This window comes from Podarcis liolepis (genome assembly GCF_965112155.1).
Source record: "Podarcis liolepis genome assembly, chromosome: 1".
NCBI classification, from domain to species: domain Eukaryota; kingdom Metazoa; phylum Chordata; class Lepidosauria; order Squamata; family Lacertidae; genus Podarcis; species Podarcis liolepis.
In genome coordinates this window covers 45,739,655-45,760,842 of record NC_139554.1, presented here as the reverse complement: position 1 = coordinate 45,760,842, position 21,188 = coordinate 45,739,655, and the positions used below count along the sequence as shown (strand labels likewise).

At 44.1% G+C, this 21,188-nt stretch overlaps 1 protein-coding gene across 4 annotated transcripts in view; it reads left to right on the top strand.

The window, feature by feature from the left end:
- The first annotated feature begins 807 nt into the window (after positions 1–807).
- Positions 808–21,188, top strand: part of PAPLN (papilin, proteoglycan like sulfated glycoprotein) — a 56,144-nt gene continuing 35,763 nt past the window's right edge. For 3 of the 4 annotated variants that reach the window (XM_083506224.1, XM_083506223.1, XM_083506221.1), the window contains exons 1-5: positions 812–1,135; positions 8,800–8,862; positions 17,612–17,727; positions 19,858–19,918; positions 21,050–21,152. In XM_083506224.1, coding sequence (XP_083362350.1) covers positions 8,803–8,862; positions 17,612–17,727; positions 19,858–19,918; positions 21,050–21,152 — 340 coding nt within the window. In that variant the 5' untranslated portion in view covers positions 812–1,135; positions 8,800–8,802. Of the gene's footprint in view, positions 1,136–8,799; positions 8,863–17,611; positions 17,728–19,857; positions 19,919–21,049; positions 21,153–21,188 lie in introns of all 4 variants that reach the window. The other variant, XM_083506222.1, reaches the window with a different exon arrangement.

The window sequence follows — 21,188 nt, the reverse complement described above, 5'->3', positions numbered from 1 at the left end:
TCATTTATTATCAGCTGCCTTAGGAAAACTTTATCTTGAAAAGCAACACAGAAATTCCAGGGGGAAAAAATAAATACTCAAAAAAACCTGTGCAACCAGGGTTATGCTTCAGTTGGGCCTATAGGACATAGCCCATCAAATCACTGTGGGTCCTAGCTTTATTTTTTAAAAAAGAAAAAAGATGTGAGGTCTAGGTACTGCAGAATGCACTGTTTCTCCTGCCTGATTCCAATGGTGTTAACCAGGGGATCTTTAGAGACAGGACTTCAAAGAAGGGGAGGAAAAAGCAAGCATTCCTCCCACCAGCTTTTTGTGTGTGTGCACAGCTCAATGCCGTAGTTATTTTCCAGTTGTCTTTTCCTGAGGATTCTTATTGTCAAATGAAGATTAAAGTAGAAACAAATTCTTCAAGCAGAGATTCGTATCTTGGTGCTTCTGCATTTTTTCCAGACTTCTGAGATGTACAAGTCCTAAGAATTTCAATCACTGCATTGTGAAGATGGATCCAGCCCTGCGCAAGATTTGGGATTGATGTTCCCAGCTTCAAAGGGCAGGAGGGGGAAAGTTCAAAGGTGAACTTTGGTGTAGGCCTGTTTTCAGGTTGCGAAGGAAATGCAATTTGCAAAATCTCACTGTTTAAACTCCAGGACTTTAATGGAAATGAGAAACAACAGCTGCAATTAGAGACCGTTCCCGTAATCTCTCTTTCTTGTCTTTTGATGTGCTGCCTGTGGCTAAAATAAAAACTTAGCTGAGAAAGGCCCCGCCCTGGAAATGACTTGTGCAGCCAACGACAGATTGCGTGTTGTTGTTTTTTTGTTCAAAGACACTCAGGTTAAAGAGCTGGAGATCATTCAAAGCCTGTCCCTTCCATGTGTGCATGGTTACAACTTCAGCTTCTGAAAGCAAAACAGGAAAGCTGTGGAGGAACTTTTGCAGCGGAAGGGGTTAAATGAAACCCAACTCTCCTTTTCCTGTGCAGTAAAGGATTAGTAACCAAACAGAAGCTAGGAGGAGAGAGGTGGTGTTAAAGAGCCACTGATTGAGCTGGAAGACTGAGGACTTGAGTGGTGGTGATCTAAGGTAGCATTGCTGCCTCTTGCAGTCATCTGTGAGCAGACAAGCACAGCCACAGGTAAGTCTTCGTTTTGGATTACTGACTGTTTGGCTCTTTGTGCCTCTCGTTGTCCACATAGTGTCTGGCTTTGGGGCTTTTTTATCGGAATAATAAAAAGTTTTGTAAAAGTGACAGGGAAGAAATGACTTAATGTGAGCCTTGTTATTATGAACATCAGATTTCCTGGCAGTAAGAAAGCAGCCTCACATATTAAATTAATGTTAATCCACCCATAGCTTCAGTAATTCAAATATTATCAAATAGCTAAGATGACATTCCCATGTGGGAGGCAGGTAGAATTTGAGCTTCATATATATTTGGATTGTCTGCCTTTGGATAATCTTCTCAGTTTCGAGCTGAGAAGGCAGTGTATACATTTAACAGATTCTGCATGTGCAGGAAAGGTGATAAGGGTGCTTTTATTTATACGTCAGAACGTAAGTTCCAAGTTTTGGAACTGTTGTACCACAAAATCCATTGGTTTCTACACATGCCTCTGTTTAACTATCACTTCTGTGTATATGCTTGGCTGCTTCAAAAAGCAACAGTGGCTGTCTGTGAGACAGACTGCAGTCCCATGAAAATGTGCAGTTATGCTTCAGTGCCAATGGTGAAATAAGCTAAGCTCAGCACAAGGTGGACAGCAGTGGGTGGCATTATACAATTGGCACAAACCGTGGTGGCTGGCATGGGCTGATTAAACAATCATGTTGCTACATGCTAAGATGGTTGTGTGAACAATTCCACAGATTTTCTGGAGCTGTTTCAAATACTTGCTTGATCCTGTAGGCAGGATTTCATGGGAATTTCTTTCTTTTTCTTTTTCTTTTAAAAAAAATACTTAGTGTGGGGAAAGGTTTGCAGGATCAAGGCATTTCTTATGCGGTTTTCTCCACATGAAAACCAACAGACTTGTTGGGACAGCCTCCTTTTAAGAGTGGATCAAAAATTCCAGGGTATTAATCAGATTCTAATGACTATTAGAAAATGGTTGCATTTATTTAACAGCTGCCAGAGAGAGGTAGAAATTCAACAGGTGTAGCTTTTCTCCAGCATGAAGAGGCAATGCTGGGTTAGTGTTAGTGAGAGCTTCTTCAGGGAGGGATCGTCCTAAGGCTTTCAGAGCATGCACTCAACACGAGAAAGATCCCATGTTTATTCTGTGGCATCTCCAGCTCAAAATACTGTACAGTGGTGCCTCGCAAGACGAAAATAATCCGTTCCGCGAGTCTCTTCGTCTAGCGGTTTTTCCATCTTGCGAAGCAACCCTATTAGCGGCTTAGCGGATTAGCGCTATTAGCGGTTTAGCGGCTATTAAAGGCTTAGCGGCTTAGCGGCTAAAAGGCTATTAGCAGCTTAGCGGCTTGGAAAAAGGGGGGAGCAAAAAAAATAGCAAGACTTGCAAGACGTTTTAGTCTTGCGAAGCAAGCCCATAGGGAAATTCGTCTTGCGAAGCGCATCGAAAAACGAAAACCCTTTCGTCTAGCGGGTTTTTTGTCTTGCAAGGCATTCGTCTTGCGGGGCACCACTGTATATATATTTTTGATGGCTGGGGGAGGGGGTTGTGATCATTGAGCTGATGCCAGTCATGCCAGAACAGATATCAAACAAAGCAATATAGTAATAATAACGTATGCATCCTAATCAATTAGTTCCCCAACGTTCAGTAACTATGTCCTGTGACTACAATTATTTTTAGACCTTAAGCAACAACTTAAGCCACTTCTACCCCCTTTACTTGGTTCCACTTCCTCATAGACGATGTTCTTCAGGCCTTCTCTTTATGCTCATGTCCATGTGCCCTACTAATGTCATCAACAGTTAAGTTCCATACCCTGGCCTAACCATATCAGCAGATGCTTATTCTCATGCAGTCCCTTATCTGCTGACAAACCTTTTGCCACATGTCATGCAGAAAAAGCATTGGCCAGACAGTGCACCCCCTTGCAGCTAGACACTTGTCAATCAGGTGCCTGACATCTGTGGAGACATTTGCCGTTCTTCAAGTGAACAGCGGTAACTGCATGTTCACTCCAATACTCAGGGATGAAGTTAGTACAGTACAGCATTGACTTGCCACACCCTTGATGTCCCTGTGTTGCACATCAAGTTTCCATAGGGGCTTGCATGTGTGGGAGTGTGTGCATGCCTGTAGGTCCCAGCCAGTACAATCTGTACACCACAAAATGGAGTGAATAGATTCTGAGGTTGGAGCATAAATCAGTTGGGATCTGCATAGACAGTCTCCCAGGGAAATCTAATATCCCGTACATTATGTGGATGTTAGGGATGGAGCAAGCTGCCATGATCCTGATCATTCACTTGTGCTACAAGTGTTTGAACATCAAATAGTTCTACATTAAAGGGATATCATGAAAGGTGATCATGTACCAATCCCCCTGCCATCCCCCCCCCATATTAACCCCCTAGCGCTTCTCCTTCCCACCCCATGCAACTACCCTTTTCACCTTCTGACAGGGGTGCAGGAAGGGGGGTGCAGGGGGGTTCAGTCTGCCCCAGGTGCCATCCTGAAGGGGGGTGACATTTGGCGCACACACACCCCGCCCACGACTCCCACAAGCCCAATGAGTGGCAAAGTGGCAAGTGGTGAAACAGCTGCTGCAGCTCTCTCCCCCCCCCCGGCTCACTGTAGGCTTGGGAGTCGGGGGGCACACAAATGTCGGCCCTCGGCAGTGGCATAGCGTGGGGGGTGCAGGGGGGGGCCGGCCGCACCGGGCACAACATCTGGGGGTTAGGGTTAGGGGGCGCAAATCCACGGGTTAGGGGGCGCAAATTACTTGCCTTGCCCCGGGTGCTAGCAACCCACGCTACGCCACTGGCCCTCGGGGAGCTCCACCATTTCTGAAACTGCTTCTCTCTTCTATTCTGCAGCCCCACTTTGCACCCTTGTTTTCCCCTTCTCCCCCATACCCATGCTTCCTGCTTCCCCTCCTTTTGTGAAAGCCCTCCCCTTGCACAGACCACCCCCCTGGTAATCTCTTGCATTTTCCCTCCCACACACTGCAACTACTGTACTAAGGACTTTTTTCAGCTTCTGCCCAGTTATAAAGCCACCATCCACTCATTTTCTTCAGACCCTTTCATGCCCCTGCTTTCATTTGCAATGCCATGGCTATGCCTCCTACTCCGCCTTTGTACCCCCATTTTCACCTTCACTCCCATTTTTTTCCTCCACCCACCTTGTTACTTTTCTCAACTCTGCCTTGCACACAGATCACCCCATTTCCATACCACTCTCTCTCTCTCCTATTGTGTAGCCCCCTTTGTGCACACACCCTATGCTGATATTTCAAGGTGGATAGAGTCTTAAGAACAAGTCTGTTAGCTACAACTTAGTTGATGGATATGGTAAGAAGGAACACCACTCCCCCCCCCCCGCCCGTGCCTTCCCCTTCTTGCTTGCATGCCATGGCTACTGTTGTGCAACCTGCCTTCACTTTTTGCTCCCTTACCCTACCCTGACTTTGTGCAAATCCAGGATTGTGATGAGGCACTTCAAATCCTCCCAATGGGGGCTGTGTGATGACAACCTCACTTTTTATGTATATAGGAAGATATACACTGAAGCATTAACTTCACAGTTATTATTGTATGTGAACACACCCATTTACGTTTATGTCTGCTAACTTGCTCAAAAAAACACATTCTCCGTGCAGAGAAAAATTACCTTGTATGGAAGAATACTGCCACTGCTTGTTTGTTTCTTTCTGCATGAATTCCAAAGAGAAATGAATCCCAGTTTTGTTAATGCTGTGGTGAAAAGACAGTAATTATTACTTGCAGGGAAAAACAGGTTTTATTTCCAACAACACAGTTATTTTGTTCTGATCGCACAGTCAGTCCCTCACGTGCTTCCTTTCATGTGCTGCAGTGCCAAGAGAGATCACACAAATGCACACACCCCTGAAACTGTATGTGTTAATGGCTGGGGGAATGGTGTCTGGGCTTGCAAGTATACAGACTGAAGTACTGTATTTTTTGCCCCATAGGATGCACCTAGATTTTGGGGGGGGGGGGAATAAAGGGGAAAAAATATTTTCTCCCCCCCCCCCCAGGTGCGAGCTTCCCCTGACCCCAGCCCCCAGAACAGGCTGCTGCCTGCAAGCCTTGCGAGCCTGGCGGGACCTCCTGCCAGGCGCGCGAGGCTTGCGGACATCTGCCCAAAGCCTGCATTCACCCCATAGGATGCACACACATTTCCCCTTCATTTTTGGAGGGGAAAAAGTGCATCCTATAGGGCGAAAAAGACAGTACTTCTTTTCCTCACTATTACTATTATCTCTGTAGAGTTAAAGCTAGCATAATCTTATAGGCTGATGTTCTTCTGTGAAACACTTGCTTATGTGTACATATATCCTACCCTTGCTCCACAGAGCTAAATGCTTTGAACATGGTTCTCTCCCCCTTCCCTAATTTTACCTGTGAAGTAGGCTATGTTGAGAGACATTGAGTGGCCCAAGATTATCCGTTGAGCATCTCAACTGAGTGAAGATTTGGACCCTGGTCCTAGGTCTGACACTTCACGTTCCTTATGCAGTTGCAAAATACAGCCTTCCTCCTCGCTCCCCAATCAGCTGGTGTGGAATAGAGAAAGAAATGCTTTGTCAGTCCTATGCTCACCACTTTCGAAAGCATAGGGCTAGGAATGCCCCTTGTGCTGTGGTTCCCAGGCACCTGACAGCCAGGTGTAATCCCACACAAGGGTTTTTGAGAGTGTCAGAATTTACCCACAGGAAGCCAAAAAGGTTCTCTCCCCCTACTCTAACTACTGGTAGGAAATCCACCACACATATTAGAAATATGCTTTGCTTGGAATCTCCTTACTATATCTGAAAATCCAAAATAGTTGAGAAGCAGGGCCAACCCTTCTGTTGTGTAGGGGGAGATATTTATCCCTCCAGGGCCTCATTGAGTAGCTAATATGGAATTATGGAAGAAGTGCCAAAGGAAGCCAGGATCCAAGCATGCGTGGATATTGGTCCAGCTTCCAGGGTCAGAGGTTGATGGTTGTTCTTACTGACCTCCATCCTTGGCACTGTCTTGTATCCTGTTTTGGAGGATCACCTGACCTGCAGGAGCAGCTGTTCAGAGATGTGTGTGTCTGTGTGCAAGAGGCTGCAGTAGAAAGGTGGATAGGAAAGAGCTATTCTGTGCAGGCCCAGAAATAGCTATTTGGGTCCAATCCATAATTTTCATTAATAAATAATAAACACTATGTGTGCACACAATTCCTTCCAGAATTGTATAAGCAAAAAAAAAGGTCCTTATTCACTCAAGGATTTTACAACCGCAGGGGCTCAGCAGAAATGGATTATAGCACTTCTTTACCATGTGAAAATTAAGTGACAGAGAACAATATTTATGCATTGATCCACTGCCACAGTTCATGCTTTGTGGATTATAAAATGTTATATAATGATCTGCTGCGCTATAGTGCAGCATGAGAAAATTAGATTATTTCCTCTATTACCACCGCCACCACTCTAATCACATGCACCTCTGTCCAGATGCAAGAGGTGACTTAGCACCAAATGACCAAGGACGTTTTGCAGCAGCTGTGAAATCTCCCAACTGGGTAGTGACTCTGACAATATCCCAGAGACAGATGCTGCATCAGGGAAGACCTAGTTTTCAGCTCTCTGCACACTTTAATTCCTGGCTTGATAGCTGTCCTGCCCCAGGAGTTGCAGTCTTGATGACATGTTTTAAAATACTATCTGACATCTCTGCTTACTTGAAGCCTTAACATTCAGCATTAAGGCACCATTGCTAAGGAGGCTGATATTAACATAAATAGATTATAAACTCAAAGCATACCGTCATGTTGAGATACTCTTCTCTTCATTAATTAAAGGCAGGGTTTTCCGAAATGTGTTGTAACCAAGATCAAGAATTTCCTCTGGCCCGTTATCTTGAGAGACAAGCACCTGGCTTCACAAGGAATTCCAGGATGTTTCAGCCTACATCCTCGCTACACTGGCACCTTCATGAATCACTGTTTCTTCACACGTCAGAGTTGACATAGGGAGAAGGGTTGTAACTCCATGCTACAGCCACATGTTTTGCCCGGTGAAAGTCCTGAGGACTGAGACAGGCACACATCTGAAACCCTGGGAAACCACTGTCATTCATTGTCAACAATACTGAGCTAGATGGGGAAATGGACCAACATAATATAGGGAAGCTTCATGTGAATATGGGGGATATATTTTTATTACAATTGTCTTGGGGTGCTAGAGAAGGGGTAGCACCTTTGGTGAGGGACACGTTGTGCTCCTTCTGGGATAGTTTGTCCACCTTTGGTCCCCATCCTACCCTCAGCTCTCACCCATGGCTCCCAGAGGTGCAGGCCCCAGTCCAGTGGCCACTGCTGCACCAGAGCTTCAGAGGTAAGGCGGCACTCCACGTGCCACTTGCCTTGCTCCTCTGCGTACTGCTTTACCTCTGACACTCCAGCGCAGCAGTGTCCACTGGACTGTGGCCTGCTCTTCCAGCACAGTGTATTTTAAATACAGGTCTGTCTTTTGCTCAGTGATCTGTTTATCTCTAACATCTCTTTCATCAATTAAGTGTCCTGGTCTGCCAAGAGGTAACGAACAGGCAGTTCCAATCTATCTTTTCCCCTCACGTCATCGTTTTGCACCTCTCAGACATGTAGATTTCCTAAATGGAGGCATCTTTACTAAATGGATTTGTAATTTATGATGTTGTTGATTTTGCTGCATTTTCCCCAGAAAGGGAAGTCCAAGCATTGCAATGATCCCATTTGTTATTTGTGGTGTGATAATTCCGTACTGCTGTTCTTATTTGAGTTGTATCTGAGTAAGTCATATTCACAGCAGACCCACTTAAATCAACGAACCTAAGTAAATCACATCCATTGATTTCAATGTGCTTGTTCTGAGCACATTGGACAGATGCCACTCTGTGAGAGCCAGTGTGGTATGTGGCTAGAGTGTTGTAATAATAATAATAATAATAATAATAATAATAATAATAATAATAATAATAATAATATAATATTATTTATACCCCCCCCCCATCTGGCTGGGTTTCCCCAGCCACTCTGGGCAGCTCCCAACAGATTAAAAACAGAATAAAACATCAAACATTAAAGACTTTAGAAGACCTTCAGGTGTCTTCTAAAAGTCAGATAGTTGTTTATTTCCTTGGCATCTGATTGGAGGCCTATACCCTAGTGAGGGCCGCACTGGAGCCCCTTGGTCTATCTGTTGTTCCTCTTCCTTACTGTCCTTGACTGTTTACCTGAGTTTTTCAAGCATGTGAGCAGAAACAGGAGTGGGAGTACTAGATTTGCTCTGCTGGTATGTCTATACAGCACCACCCTTGTCATCCCTTTCTGGTGAACAGCAGTTACTCTGCTGCCAGGAGGCTATTGCTGCGGCTCCACCCTCCCAGGTGAGGCATTCCTGGCAACAACCTCAGTTTGTCTTGCCCTCTCCTTGGTTGCCATGCATACTGACCTCAGAGGAAGAGTACAGATGAAGAACCAATGTTGACAGTGATGAGGTTCTGCTAGGGACTTTCTGTCCCTTCTCCCCCAGTAACTTAGAGCCGACACTGGTTAAAACAAAACAAAACAATTTAGCTAACACAGATTTGGTCTTCTGTGGTGAGTAACTCTGTTTTCACCCCCACAGGACATGATGACATTTGCGTTCCTACTGCTTATACTAACAGTGATGCCTTCTTCCATGTTGGCGGTAAGTATTCAGATGTCCTTGTGAGTGGCTGGTTCTGGAGCTCGAGTCAGGTGACGGAGCAAAAGTAATAAACCATGCTAGGAAGATCAGCATGTGAATGCCATTTATGCAACTTTGTTGGCAGATGAAAAATTACAAATTATCTACAGATTAAAAGAGAATAATGCTACCAACATCTACTGGTCATTATGGCTACATGCTGTCTCCACAATCAGAAGGAGCATACCCCCTGAATACAAGTTGCTTGGGAAGAATAATGGGGGACAGCTATTGTCTGTGTGGACTTCTTGTGGGCTTCCCATAGGCAACTGGTTGACCAATGTGGGAAAACAGGAAGCTGTTCCTATTTAGACTTTTGGTCTGATCCAGCAGGGCTGATTTTAATCTTACTTGTTTAAACAATCATAATTGTTCTAGAAATTGTAGTGGTTTCAGATCAGTGAGTGGGAATTAAGAGAGTCAACAATGTGCTGGAACCTGCCCATTGTAAGTTGGTGGGAGGTCCATCACTAATGTCAAAGAAAGTAGAATGTAATGTATTTCTGAGAAGAGACTGTGGTCCCATCGATATACTATCATCTTTACACAAAATGTATTTTGATAGCTTCAAAAATCATTCCTTCTTCATGTCTTACTTTTTTAGGTTTTTAAGAAATGTTGGACATGATACAGCCCAGGTTAAGCATGGTGGTCTTAAAACCCTCTAATTTGAATAAGTGTGATGCTAAAGTACTTAACTCTGCAACATGACCAATTATATGTGTCGCCTTGCAGGACCAGGTGTCAGGCTCCCATACCCCAACCCAATGGGCAAGGGGCGGGTCTGAGGGAAGCCCACCATTGGCTCCACCCCCTGGCACAGCCTAAGTCCCAGCCCTCATCCCCATTTGCCAAAGCAGGGTGCAGGCTAGGATCCGGTTCCTGATAGGCGCGCGCAGGGAGGGGTTCTCTTATGACTGTTTTTTGGCCTCATTTTAGCCTCAAATATTAGTTCTAACTGAGCTGTTGGGGTTGGGCAATTTCAGACTGCTGGTGGAGGACTTAAATGATTAAATGCTCTTTCTTAAAACACACACAGAGAGAATTAGATGTCCCCACCACCACCCAAAAGCCAATTGCTCTTTACCTTTGCACCAGAATAAATACCAAATTCTGCATCAATGCATAGTACATTCATTGTACTATGGCACCAGAGTTTGCCTTCAAAGACACCCAGTTAGCATAATCTAGACTCCCTGGTTTTTGGATGGGAACCAGGGCAAAAACTGATGCAGTACTGGCTCTTATTTCTGCCATAGCTGTTGACAGAAGAATTACAGTTTTTTTTAAAAAACCATGCTTATTGTATATTTATATTTGAGTGCATTGCAGCGCCAACATTTATCAGCTTAGATTACCTTTACTTTTTAGGTATTGACTACTCTGCATCTGACATTTGAAGATTAATACACTGCTATTTAGTATGCTACTTTGTATTCCTGTTTCATCTTCTGCTGTCAGTATTTTATTTATCTTCCCTTGCCCAGGAGGTTCCTGTTTTGTACAAGTGCATTTCCTTGATAACTGTGGAGTTATTATGCATATTAAAGATACTTATCCCATTTCACCTTGAAAGCTTTTTACAAACAAGCTGTCTCACTGAGGCAATGAATCAGGAGTTACAGAAATGATTACAAGAAATGATTTATTCCTTCATGGGCTAAGTGCTTTGAGCCTTCCCTGCACAGGACACACATGTTGACTCTATTTTAATATTGCAATAGATGAGCTTGCATCCCACCTGCATATCTCTTGATATAAAGATTGGATATGTTGTGTTACTGAGCATCTGGCATGCCTCTTTGCACAGTCTCAAAAATATTCTAAAAGGGTTATTAGCATTTGTTTGTTTATTTTCCTGGTACTAGTTTCCTGTACTAAGTCTTCACTGTTCCTAACAACCTTTCATATTGCTTAAGACTGGAATTGGACAGGAGAGGGTAAATGGTCAGGGCACTACTGAAGACTGCTTTCGTAGCCCTGACAAAGTTGCCAAGCACCTTCCTTTTGTTCTCATTGGCCCTCCTTCTGAATGATTAGGAAATACCTGAAAGAGGGGTATATTGGAGAGTGAGATTCTTACTCTCTCTTCTAAACATAATGGCGATCTCCAAGCACATTAAAACTTGGTTAGATTTACATCTGCCACCATCCACCTTTGAATAAATGCTCCTCACAAAAATTCTTAGGTTAGAATAAATCACAGATACTTAGCATTGCAAATAAGTTTATGTTTTATTCACAGTTTCCAGAAGATACATCAGACAAGTGTCTATCCATTGGCAGTAAAACAAAAATGAAAAAAAAGTTTCCAAATGGTTTATAAAGAAAATAACTTCATTACCTTACAGAAAAAGAACATGTAATCAGACTAACAAAGATCCAGGCTTTAACAGCTCCCTTTGGGAAAGATTGAGTTCACTTAGTTTTTCTTGTACAGTAGTTGGGAGCCATAGCCACATGGCTCCTTGCTTGTTCCAAGAAGCATGAAGAGAAGGAAAAGGGGCAGAGTATGCTAAGCCAAACCCATTGGCAACCTGAGCTCAGGTTAACCTTTTCATGTGTGAGTCAGTGACTGTATACAACATATATATTGTCCCCTTCCCTACTCATGGGGATGTTGTCATCTGGGTATCTGTGAATAAAATAAAATCAGACAAAGATCTGAGTTTGGGCTCTGTAAGCATCTGATCTGACGTGGGTGGCACTGTGGGTTAAACCACAGTGTCTACGACTTGCTGAGCAGAGGTCGGCGGTTCGAATCCCCGCGACAGTGTGAGCTCCCATTACTCGGTTCCTCCTCCTGCCAACCTAGCAGTTCGAAAGCACGTCAAAGTGCAAGTAGATAAATAGGTACTGCTCCGGCGGGAAAGTAAACGGCGTTTCCGTGCGCTGCTCTGGTTCGCCAGAAGCGGCTTAGTCATGCTGGTCACATGACCCGGAAACTGTACACCGGCTCCCTCGGCCAATAAAGCAAGATGAGCGCCGCAACCCCAGAGTCGGTCACGACTGGACCTAATGGTCAGGGGTCCCTTTACCTTTAAGCATCTGATCTGATCTGATACAGGAGCACTGGTCCTAGGTATATTTTTCAGTAACCTCCAGGGTGAATTACTGCACTGTGTTCTATGTGGGACTGCCCTTGAGTTTGGTCTGTCTGCATGCAGCTGATGCAAAATGTGGTGGCTCAGCTGCTCACTGGTGCTGGATCATCGCCAACTTGTTACTTGAGCCTTGAAAGAATTGCACTGGCTGTCATTTGGCTACCAGTCTAAGTTCAAGGTGCTGGTTTTTGTTTATAAAGCCCTCTGCAGCTTGCGACCAGGATACCTGAAAGTTCATCTCATGCCTTGTTTACCCAGTTGATCACCTCACTCTGCAGGCAAGAGCCTCTTCCAGATACCATCTTATCAGAAAGTCTGTTCCACACAATGTAGGATTTGGGCCTTTAAGTTATGGCACTCATGCATTGGAATTCCCTCCCCTTGAATAATAATAATAATAATAATAATAATAATAATAATAATAATAATAATTTATTATTTGTACCCGCCCATCTGGCTGGGTTTCCCCAGCCACTCTGGGCGGCTTCCATAGAAACTAAAAAACACTAAAATATCATACATTAAAAACTTCCCTGAACAGGGCTGCCTTAAGATGTCTTCTGAATGTCAGGTAGTTGTTTATCATTTTGACATCTGATGGGAGGGCGTTCCACAGGGTGGGCGCCACTACCGAAAAGGCCCTCTGCCTGGTTCCCTGTAGCTTTGCTTCTCGCAATGAGGGAACCGCCAGAAGGCCCTCAGTGCTGGACCTCAGCGTCCGGGCAGAACGATGGGGGTGGAGACACTCCTTTAGGTATACTGGGCCGAAGCCGTTTAGGGTGCTGTTTATTAGACAGTTTATTATGCCGTTTATTAGACAGGTGCTGTCTCTGTTGATGTTTTGGTGCCTGCTGAAGACCTTCCTCTTCCAACAAGCCTTTTAAGTTTATATCTTTCCTAGTCTGCATCTGCATTAGAATTGTTTTAAATAAGCTTTTACTGTTTTTCCCCTTGTTGTTTGCCGCCCTGGACTCCTTTGAGAGATAAACACACACACACACACACAAAAATATATATTACAAAATGCCAATAAGCCTCCAGTGATCTCCCTGCAAAGGGAACCAAATCTGGACATATCTTGTGCCCAGGGACATGTCACCACAGTGAGTGTGAGAAGTGGATTGAGAAGTCGGGTCGGTGTAACAATATCTTCATTATTGCTCATAATCTTGGGATTATTTGCCAGCAGCACAGTTTGTACCAGAGCAAAGTCAAGCCCAGTAATTGGATTACTTGGTTTGTTAAGCTGTAGTGATACTAATTGTAGCATCACTAACTTTCTGAGAAGGGTTTTTCAAGGCTGCCATTATGAAATTCTATTAAACACTTCCTTCTCCATAAAACTCAAAAGATCACCTTCTAAATGCATTTGTATCTGTAGTGCAGTCCAATGACGGAAACAAGCAAAATACCAGGCAGAACTCTGGAAGTAATTAGGAGTAAATTAGGTGACTTGGTATTAATTTCCAGTACGCTTGGACAGACTTTTGAATAAAAGTTCAGCAGTTAATTCAGCAGGTTCTTGGTGATTTCTGGTTGCCATCCTCTGGAGCAGGGGTAGCCAACATGGTGCCCTCCAGATGTTGCTGGACCACAACTCCCATCATCCCTGCCCATTTGCCATACTGGCTGGGTCTGATGGGAACTAGAGCCTAATAACATCCAGAGGGCACCCATATTTCGTGCCTTAGCTCTAGAACAAGGTGGTCTAACTTTTCATACCAAGGGGGCAGCAAGAGTACTTTGACAGAACCAGTGGGTGGGCTGCACACTCCCTTGTTGCACAGAGTGGTGGGAATGAGGCAAAAAGTTGATAGTTCTGCCACTGTTGTCCCTCTCCCTCTTTTGCCCACTGCCGCTCTTCCACTCCCTGCCTTGCTTATTTTTTTAAAGACTGCAGCTAATGCAGTGGTGGTGCTGGCGATTTTGCCACCTGACTCTTGAGGAAGAGGGCCTTTCCTCAGAGCACAGAATTCTGAGTAAAGAGGCTCAGTAGATTGCCTAGATGACCGTCGCTTTTCTTCAGTAGTTAGAAGTTCTCTTTTAAATGTAGTTTAAAGTTACTTTGAAAACTGTGATGATTTTTAAAATGTGGCAGTGCTGCACACTCTCCTGGGACATCTGACCCAGAATGCCTCTCTCTGAGGAAGAACCCCCTTCAGGCTGAAGGATTGGGTGGTCACTCTGGATAGCCCCACAAGAGGTCACCAGATCAGGAAGGCAAACAAGCCAGGATCTACGAGAGGCAAATTCAGCACCCCATCACCTAAGTAAATAGTCTCTGTTTGCAAATGGGAAGACCAGCCCTGGAATCAGCTGTCAGCCCAGTCAGCTTCTGTATGTGCAATGGGACAATGGCATCCTCCTATTATTTGCCTCAGGCAGCAGAATGTCTTGGACCTAGCCTGGATGTCATTTTTCTTCCTTTATCTTTGTGTGTCATCGAAAGAAAAAAGAAGCAAAAGACATGAGTTCTGATAAGTGTGCATTTACCACCTGACCTTTTTTCTTCTGGTGTGAAAATGACAAAGGCCAGCCCTGATTGTGGTAATAGTCTAAGGTCTAAGCATATAATCTATAAAACACAATGTGTCTGAAACCAGTATTGCCCCGTGAAGATTTGTTTCTCAGCAGACTAATTCAGAGTGTTCCAGCAGCCGTATCTTTTTTTATTTGGGGCTTAAACCGGTTAGAGCAACTGGAAAGCTCAGAGAGAACCATACTGGGGCCATCAACAAATGCTGGTAGAGTCATGTTTTTTTCAACCTAGAACACTTCATATTTAAACAAGATCTGGCATCTAATCAGAAAATGGACCAAGAAGTCACTAAATTAACAACAACATAAGCTCTGTATGAACTTTGGTCGAATTCAAACATTTAAGATGCAAAATTAAACTCTATGCTCTGCTGGATGGTTTGTAGATGTTTAATCTTCCTGTACTTTGTGGTGAACCATCGTAGATACTCTTAGCAAGAAAGGGGTGCTTTTTTCTTTTTCTTTTTTTCCACCCCTCCGCAGTGACCACAGGTAAAAAGGTAAAGGTAAAGGGACCCCTGACCATTAGGTCCAGTCATGAACGACTCTGGGGTTGCAGCGCTCATCTCGCTTTATTGGCTGAGGGAGCCAGCGTACAGCTTCTGGGTCATGTGGCCAGCATGACTAAGCTGCATCTGGCGAACCAGAGCAGCGCACAGAAACGCCATTTACCTTCCCCCCGGAAGGTATCTACTTGTACTTTGACGTGCTTTAGAACTGCTAGGTTGGCAGGAGCAGGGACCGAGCAATGGAAGCTCACCCCGTCACGGGGATTTGAACCGCCGACCTTCTGCTCAGCAAGTCCTAGGCTCTGTGGTTTAACCCACAGCGCCTCCCGCGTCCGTGACCACAGGTACATACTTGCAAATTCCTTCCCAAGCCTATCTGTGTGCCTGTAATCAGGGAGTACCAGATTCACTGGGCCATATTCTTTTGGACTGCCCTTTGCACAGTAGACTCTGCAAACAAGGAGTGTGGTGGAGTCTCCTTCTTTGGAGGTCTTTAAGCAGAGGCTTGACAACCATATGTCAGGAGTGCTCTGATGGTGTTTCCTGCTTGGCAGGGGGTTGGACTCGATGGCCCTTGTGGTCTCTTCCAACTCTATGATTCTATGATTCTATGATTCTAACAGATGCTGACCTGCAACCCATGGCTCCAAGAGAAAGCTGAATGAGGTTCCTCCTAGCGGATAGGGACAAGGACATTACGGCCTCAGTGGCTTCCTTTTTAATCTCCATCTTACCCAAAAGTGTTCTTAATGAATCATTCCTCTAGGGCAGGGGTTGTCAACCTGGTCCCTACCTCCCACTTGTGGGCGTTTCAGGATTCTAGGTGGGTGGTAGGGGGTTTTATGGCACAAGCTGAATCCTCCTTCCATGTAGCGCTGGTGGGCGGTAAGGAAATTTCACCATCAAGAAAGATGCATTAGTGGGTGGTAGGTATAAAAAGGTTGACTACCCCTGGTCTAGGGAATAGACAGCGTGAAGCAGAACAATCGAGTACCTTGTGATCCTCGACAGCCTCACTCCTGTCCCTTTTAAATTTATCCTAGTGTTTTGAAATGTTTTAACTTGTAATGCCAGTAGAGGTATTTGCACTTGTATTTGTGCTTTTAGCAAACTCATTATCCAAGTGTGAATCTTTATGTGGTCAAAATGGCTACATGCACAAAAGGAAGGTAGTGTCAGAGTTGGGAATAACTAAAAGCTTTGCAGAAGTGACAAAATGAAGAAAAGAAAAAAGAAACTCTGGTGACTGAACATGCTGAGACTGCAGGATATGGAACATCTGTTGAGGGGTGGGGTGGGGGAAAGGAATGAAAAACTAGGGGAATGGAATGGTGTATCCTCGAAAAGGGCATGGCAGTGTTGTGTTCCCCATTGCAACCTTCTGTTGCAAGTCCCCACTTGTTTAATTATAAATTCCAATTGGCTTAGATGCATTTCGATACTATCCTTAGGACATACTAACAGTTATGTTAATGTGTTGGCATCCTTCACCAATACAGTATGTTTCAGGCTCTGTGAAGAGAAATAATTCATAACTGGACTCATATCTATCTATATCTGTATAGATAGATATAGCCTGTATTGGCTAAGGAACTGTCCTATACTAAGTTAAAACACCTATATTATAGACCAGTACTATCAATGCTGACAGATAGTGGCTCTTTAAGGTGTAGCAAACAAAACTGTCACTCAGTCCTGCCACCCGGGATTATTGAACTGGAAATTATTGGGATGAAATTTCGTGATACTAAACTCTGACACCTTTGCTGATTGCTTGAAGAATAAAGGAGGGCAAATTAGCTGCACTTGCCAATGCACTCGTACTCAGAAATAAGTGTCATGAAATTCACTGGGGCTTAAAGGTAAAGGGACCCTTGACTGTTAAGTCCAGTCGTGGACAACTGTGGGGTCCTGAACTCATCTCGCTTTACTGGCCAAGGGAGCCGGCATTTGTCCGCAGACAGCTTCCGGGTCATGTGACCAGCATGACTAAGCCGCTTCTGCTGAAACCAGAGCAGTGCACGGAAATGTCGTTTACCTTCCCGTCGTTTACCTTCCCTATTTATCTACTTGGACTTTGACGTGCTTTCGAACTGCTAGGTGGATAGGAGCTGGGACCGAGCAATGGGAGCTCACCCCATCGTGGGGATTCGAACTGCCGACCTTCTGATCGGCAAGCCCTAGGCTCTGTGGTTTAGACCACAACGCTACCCACTGTGGTCTGAAGGTCACTGGTTTGAATCCCTGCGACAGGGTGAGTGCCCGTTGTTTGGTCCCTGCTCTACTGTCTGTTGACTGTTGAAGGATATTCTGATTTAGGTTGCATATTAAGTTTACTCAAATTAAATGTTACTTTTGTACATTCTACACACAACCCAAAATTCATCTCATCAGTGTTACAACTCTGATGTGTAGCTCTCAGGCTTCGAAATGCTGGTCCTCTTACCACTTAAGCAGATTTTTATGATCATAGAATTGTAGAGTTGGGAAGGGACCCTGAAGAAGCAGTATACATATTTCATTCAATAAAATATACATGCAGCTGCATTATTCTTACAGGCTCGGAAAGCAAAGAGGCAAACTGACTTCTGGGGGAGCTGGGGAGAATGGGGCGACTGCAGCAGGAGCTGCGGTGGAGGCGTCAGTTTTCGGCAGCGACGCTGTTACTCAATAAGGTAAGAGCCTTTCCCTGTCAGCTTTCTCCTCCTGAAGCTAAAGCCTTTGCCAATACAGGGGAGAGCAGCTGTTAGGTAGGCTCCCCTGTAGGGAAAGCAATAAAGAGTCTAGCTGGAACTTAAATACAGTGGTGCCCCGCAAGACGAATGCCTCGCAAGACGAAAAACTCGCTAGACGAAAGGGTTTTGCGGTTTTTGAGCTGCTTCGCAAGACGAATTTCCCTATGGGCTTGCTTTGCAAGACGAAAACGTCTTGCGTTTTTTGCAAGTTTGTTTCCTTTTTCTTAACACCGTTAATACAGTTGCGACTTGAGTTCGAGGAGCAACTCATAGAACGCGGTGTGGTAGTCTTTTTTGAGGTTTTTGGTGATTTTTGAAGCTTTTCCAAAACTTTTCCGACACCGTGCTTCGCAAGACGAAAAATTCGCTAGACGAAAAAACTCACGGAACGAATTAATTTCGTCTTGCGAGGCACCACTGTATTAAACTTACATGCCATGATAAATATTTTTTGTGGGCTAGACCACAAAATGCATGAAGTGGTCTAGCAACACAGTTCTAATCATTTCTAATCATGTCTACTCAGAAGTAAGATCTATTGAATTCAATGGGGCTTACTCTCAGGTACATTGGATTAAGACTGCAGACTAAATGTCTTTAAGGAGAAGACTGGTTCTGGGCAATGATTGCTTTTCCAAAACTGAAATTCCCTTCAGTTGTTGCTGCGTTCGCAAAAGCCGTAGAATCAACTGGGACATGGTTAGCATGATGTCATTTTGTGAAGGCTAGAGAAAGACTAGATGCCATATCTATGTGGTACTAAAAATGCCTGAGCCTGCCAGGGCAGGCAGAGCTGCACCCTTAGACGTATGTTCTGGATGAAACTGGCCAGACAGAGAATACTATTAAATACGTAGTCTCTGCCTCGATGTTGCTTTGAAAAACCATCACATTTTCTACAGCCATGTAGATTTGATATACCACCAACTTCTGAGACTGTGATCTTAAATGCACTTATCGGAAAGTCAGCTCCATTGAACACAGTAGGCTTACTGTGAAATAAACATGTCTAAGATTGCCCTGTGAATTTTGCATTTTCTCCAGAGTGTTTATCTGCCTGAAGGGTTTATCTACTGATTAAACTGTAGCTCTTTCCAGTACAGATTGGCATCAGAGAAGGCAATGCCCCTCCCTTACCGTAACCACAGTACTTCAAAGTATAGTGAATTCACATGATGGGAAATTATAGCAGCTTGAAACTGATCACTGTGCACCAATGTTTTATATGCAGTAGGGTTCTGTCCTTCTTTAGCTCACTAGCAACCAGTGCTGATTAATTACAATTTAGGGAACTTTCTAAAAACACTATCCAAGCTGTATGGTCCTTATTTTTCTATGGGCAGCTCTCCTAAGCCATATAGGTGGAGGGGCAACTGTGCAGCAAATACATTGGTGGGATCCATGTAATTGGTCTAGGGGCCATATAGTTGGGCTTTCCCAGCTGCTCGTAGAATGGTTCCCATGCAGCTAGGCTTGCATGGATTTCGGCTCACATCTATCTTCTGGCAAGGTGGTGGCTGAGCCTAGTTCAAGGGTAGTGAGAGGGGGGAAATGAGCAGCTTGCATGCCACCAAACAAAAAGACGGGAGTCTGCATGTCACTGGCCTGTTGGTGGGGGGGAGGCTGTGGTTGCTTTTGGAGAACTGATGCTACTTCAAGGCTAGTACTGGCTATCCAGGAGTCTTCCTACTGTCTCTGTTTGTTTCTCTGATCTGGCTTGCAATTCTGGCTGGGACACTGGTTTTAATCAACTATCATACCTTTTGAAGGTGGGTATGTGAGGGGAAGGCAGAGAGTGCTCAGGTTTATCACTTGTTCTTTCTCCAACAAACCATAGTTGAACTGGGCTGGGAGAAGTAATCTGACCTGGGCCTCATTCCCTTACAAGGAAACAGATGTCATAAAAGGCTACCTTGAAACTTCCAACCACCTGGGGGGAGGGGAAGTGCAGAAGACTTCACTGTCAACTAGCACCTTATTAGCAAATGTAAGAATGAACTGATGGTAGATTTTTGTCATTTATAATTCCCTCCCCCCCAAGCCATTGCAGATTGTTGATTTCTCTTTCAGGGCAGATGGTGGGTTCAGCTGCATAGGACCGACCCGAAACTATCGCTCGTGCAATGTTAAGGTAAATTGACCAGTGAGTTCTTTTATGCTGCTGTTCTCCCTATTACTTCAAGAGCTTCAAGATTTTTTTCTGCCAGTTACATCTGACACCTACTCAATGTCTTAAGGAAGATTACAAATGAACTTCCTTGAACCAACTGTGTCATAAAAACAATGGGCTAACAGATGAGTAAAAGGACACCATTCTCACCATTTAATGCATGACAGCTATTCAGAACTAATTAACATTAGCAAACATTGAGTACAAGAATGTGATCATTGATATATACAATTCGTTTCCCCCCTAGTTTCCTGACAAATGGGATTTTATACTATATTGAACAACCTTTGTACAATCTTTCTATTGCACAACTGTACAGCGCATGTATTTACATCTGGTTCTGAATAGAGTAATTTCTTTTATAAACATATTATGTAAGCACTCTGTTATCCCTGGATAGTATTTCCTTGACTTTAGTTTTTTATGTATTTTGGGGATGAAGTAGAGGTTGAATTGAGGTGAAAGACTCTCAATAAACTTTTGAAAAATGGCCACGCATGGAAATTTTGAGTAGGCAGAAGAAGCAGTAGTATCTGTGTAGTTCCCATGATTATATAAACAAGCCCAGAAATGTGCTATGTAGCCTCCACCGAATAGATGCCATTTTCTGTTGATCACCATGTTCTTTAGTAGCCTTCCCTTTGATATTCAACATTACATTTGAAAGACTCATATAATGCAAGGTATGAAGAAAGGCATAAAAAATAGAGGCAGAAGCCTGAACTCTGAATGGAAAGGAATAGAAGGTTTGAATAGTTTTCCTCACTTATTGTGCCCACTGACTAGCCTAAGATCACTCAGTGAACTTCATGGCTGAGTGGCAATTTGAACCCAGGTATCCATGCACCAGCACTTAGTTCACTGGTTCCAGTTGCATGCTGGTGCAAGCCAAAGTCTGCATGCTGATATCCAAAGTCTTTTGAAAACGAGGAAGCATAGAATAAGTGGATCCCAAACCACCTTCCATAAGTTAGGCTGACTTGAGGAAAATACAGAAAGCCACACACAGGATAGTTCTTCCAAGCAAGATGCTTATCTTCTTCTATTGCAGACTTTGTTCCAGATAACAGACTTCTTTCTCATCCTTCCTAGAACTGTCCTGAGGGCTCCAGAGATTTTCGAGCAGAGCAATGTGCTGAGTTTGATGGGACAGAATTTCAGGGAAAGAGATACAAGTGGCTTCCTTATTATGGAGGTAATCCATGGATTTACTCTTACTCAATGATTATGC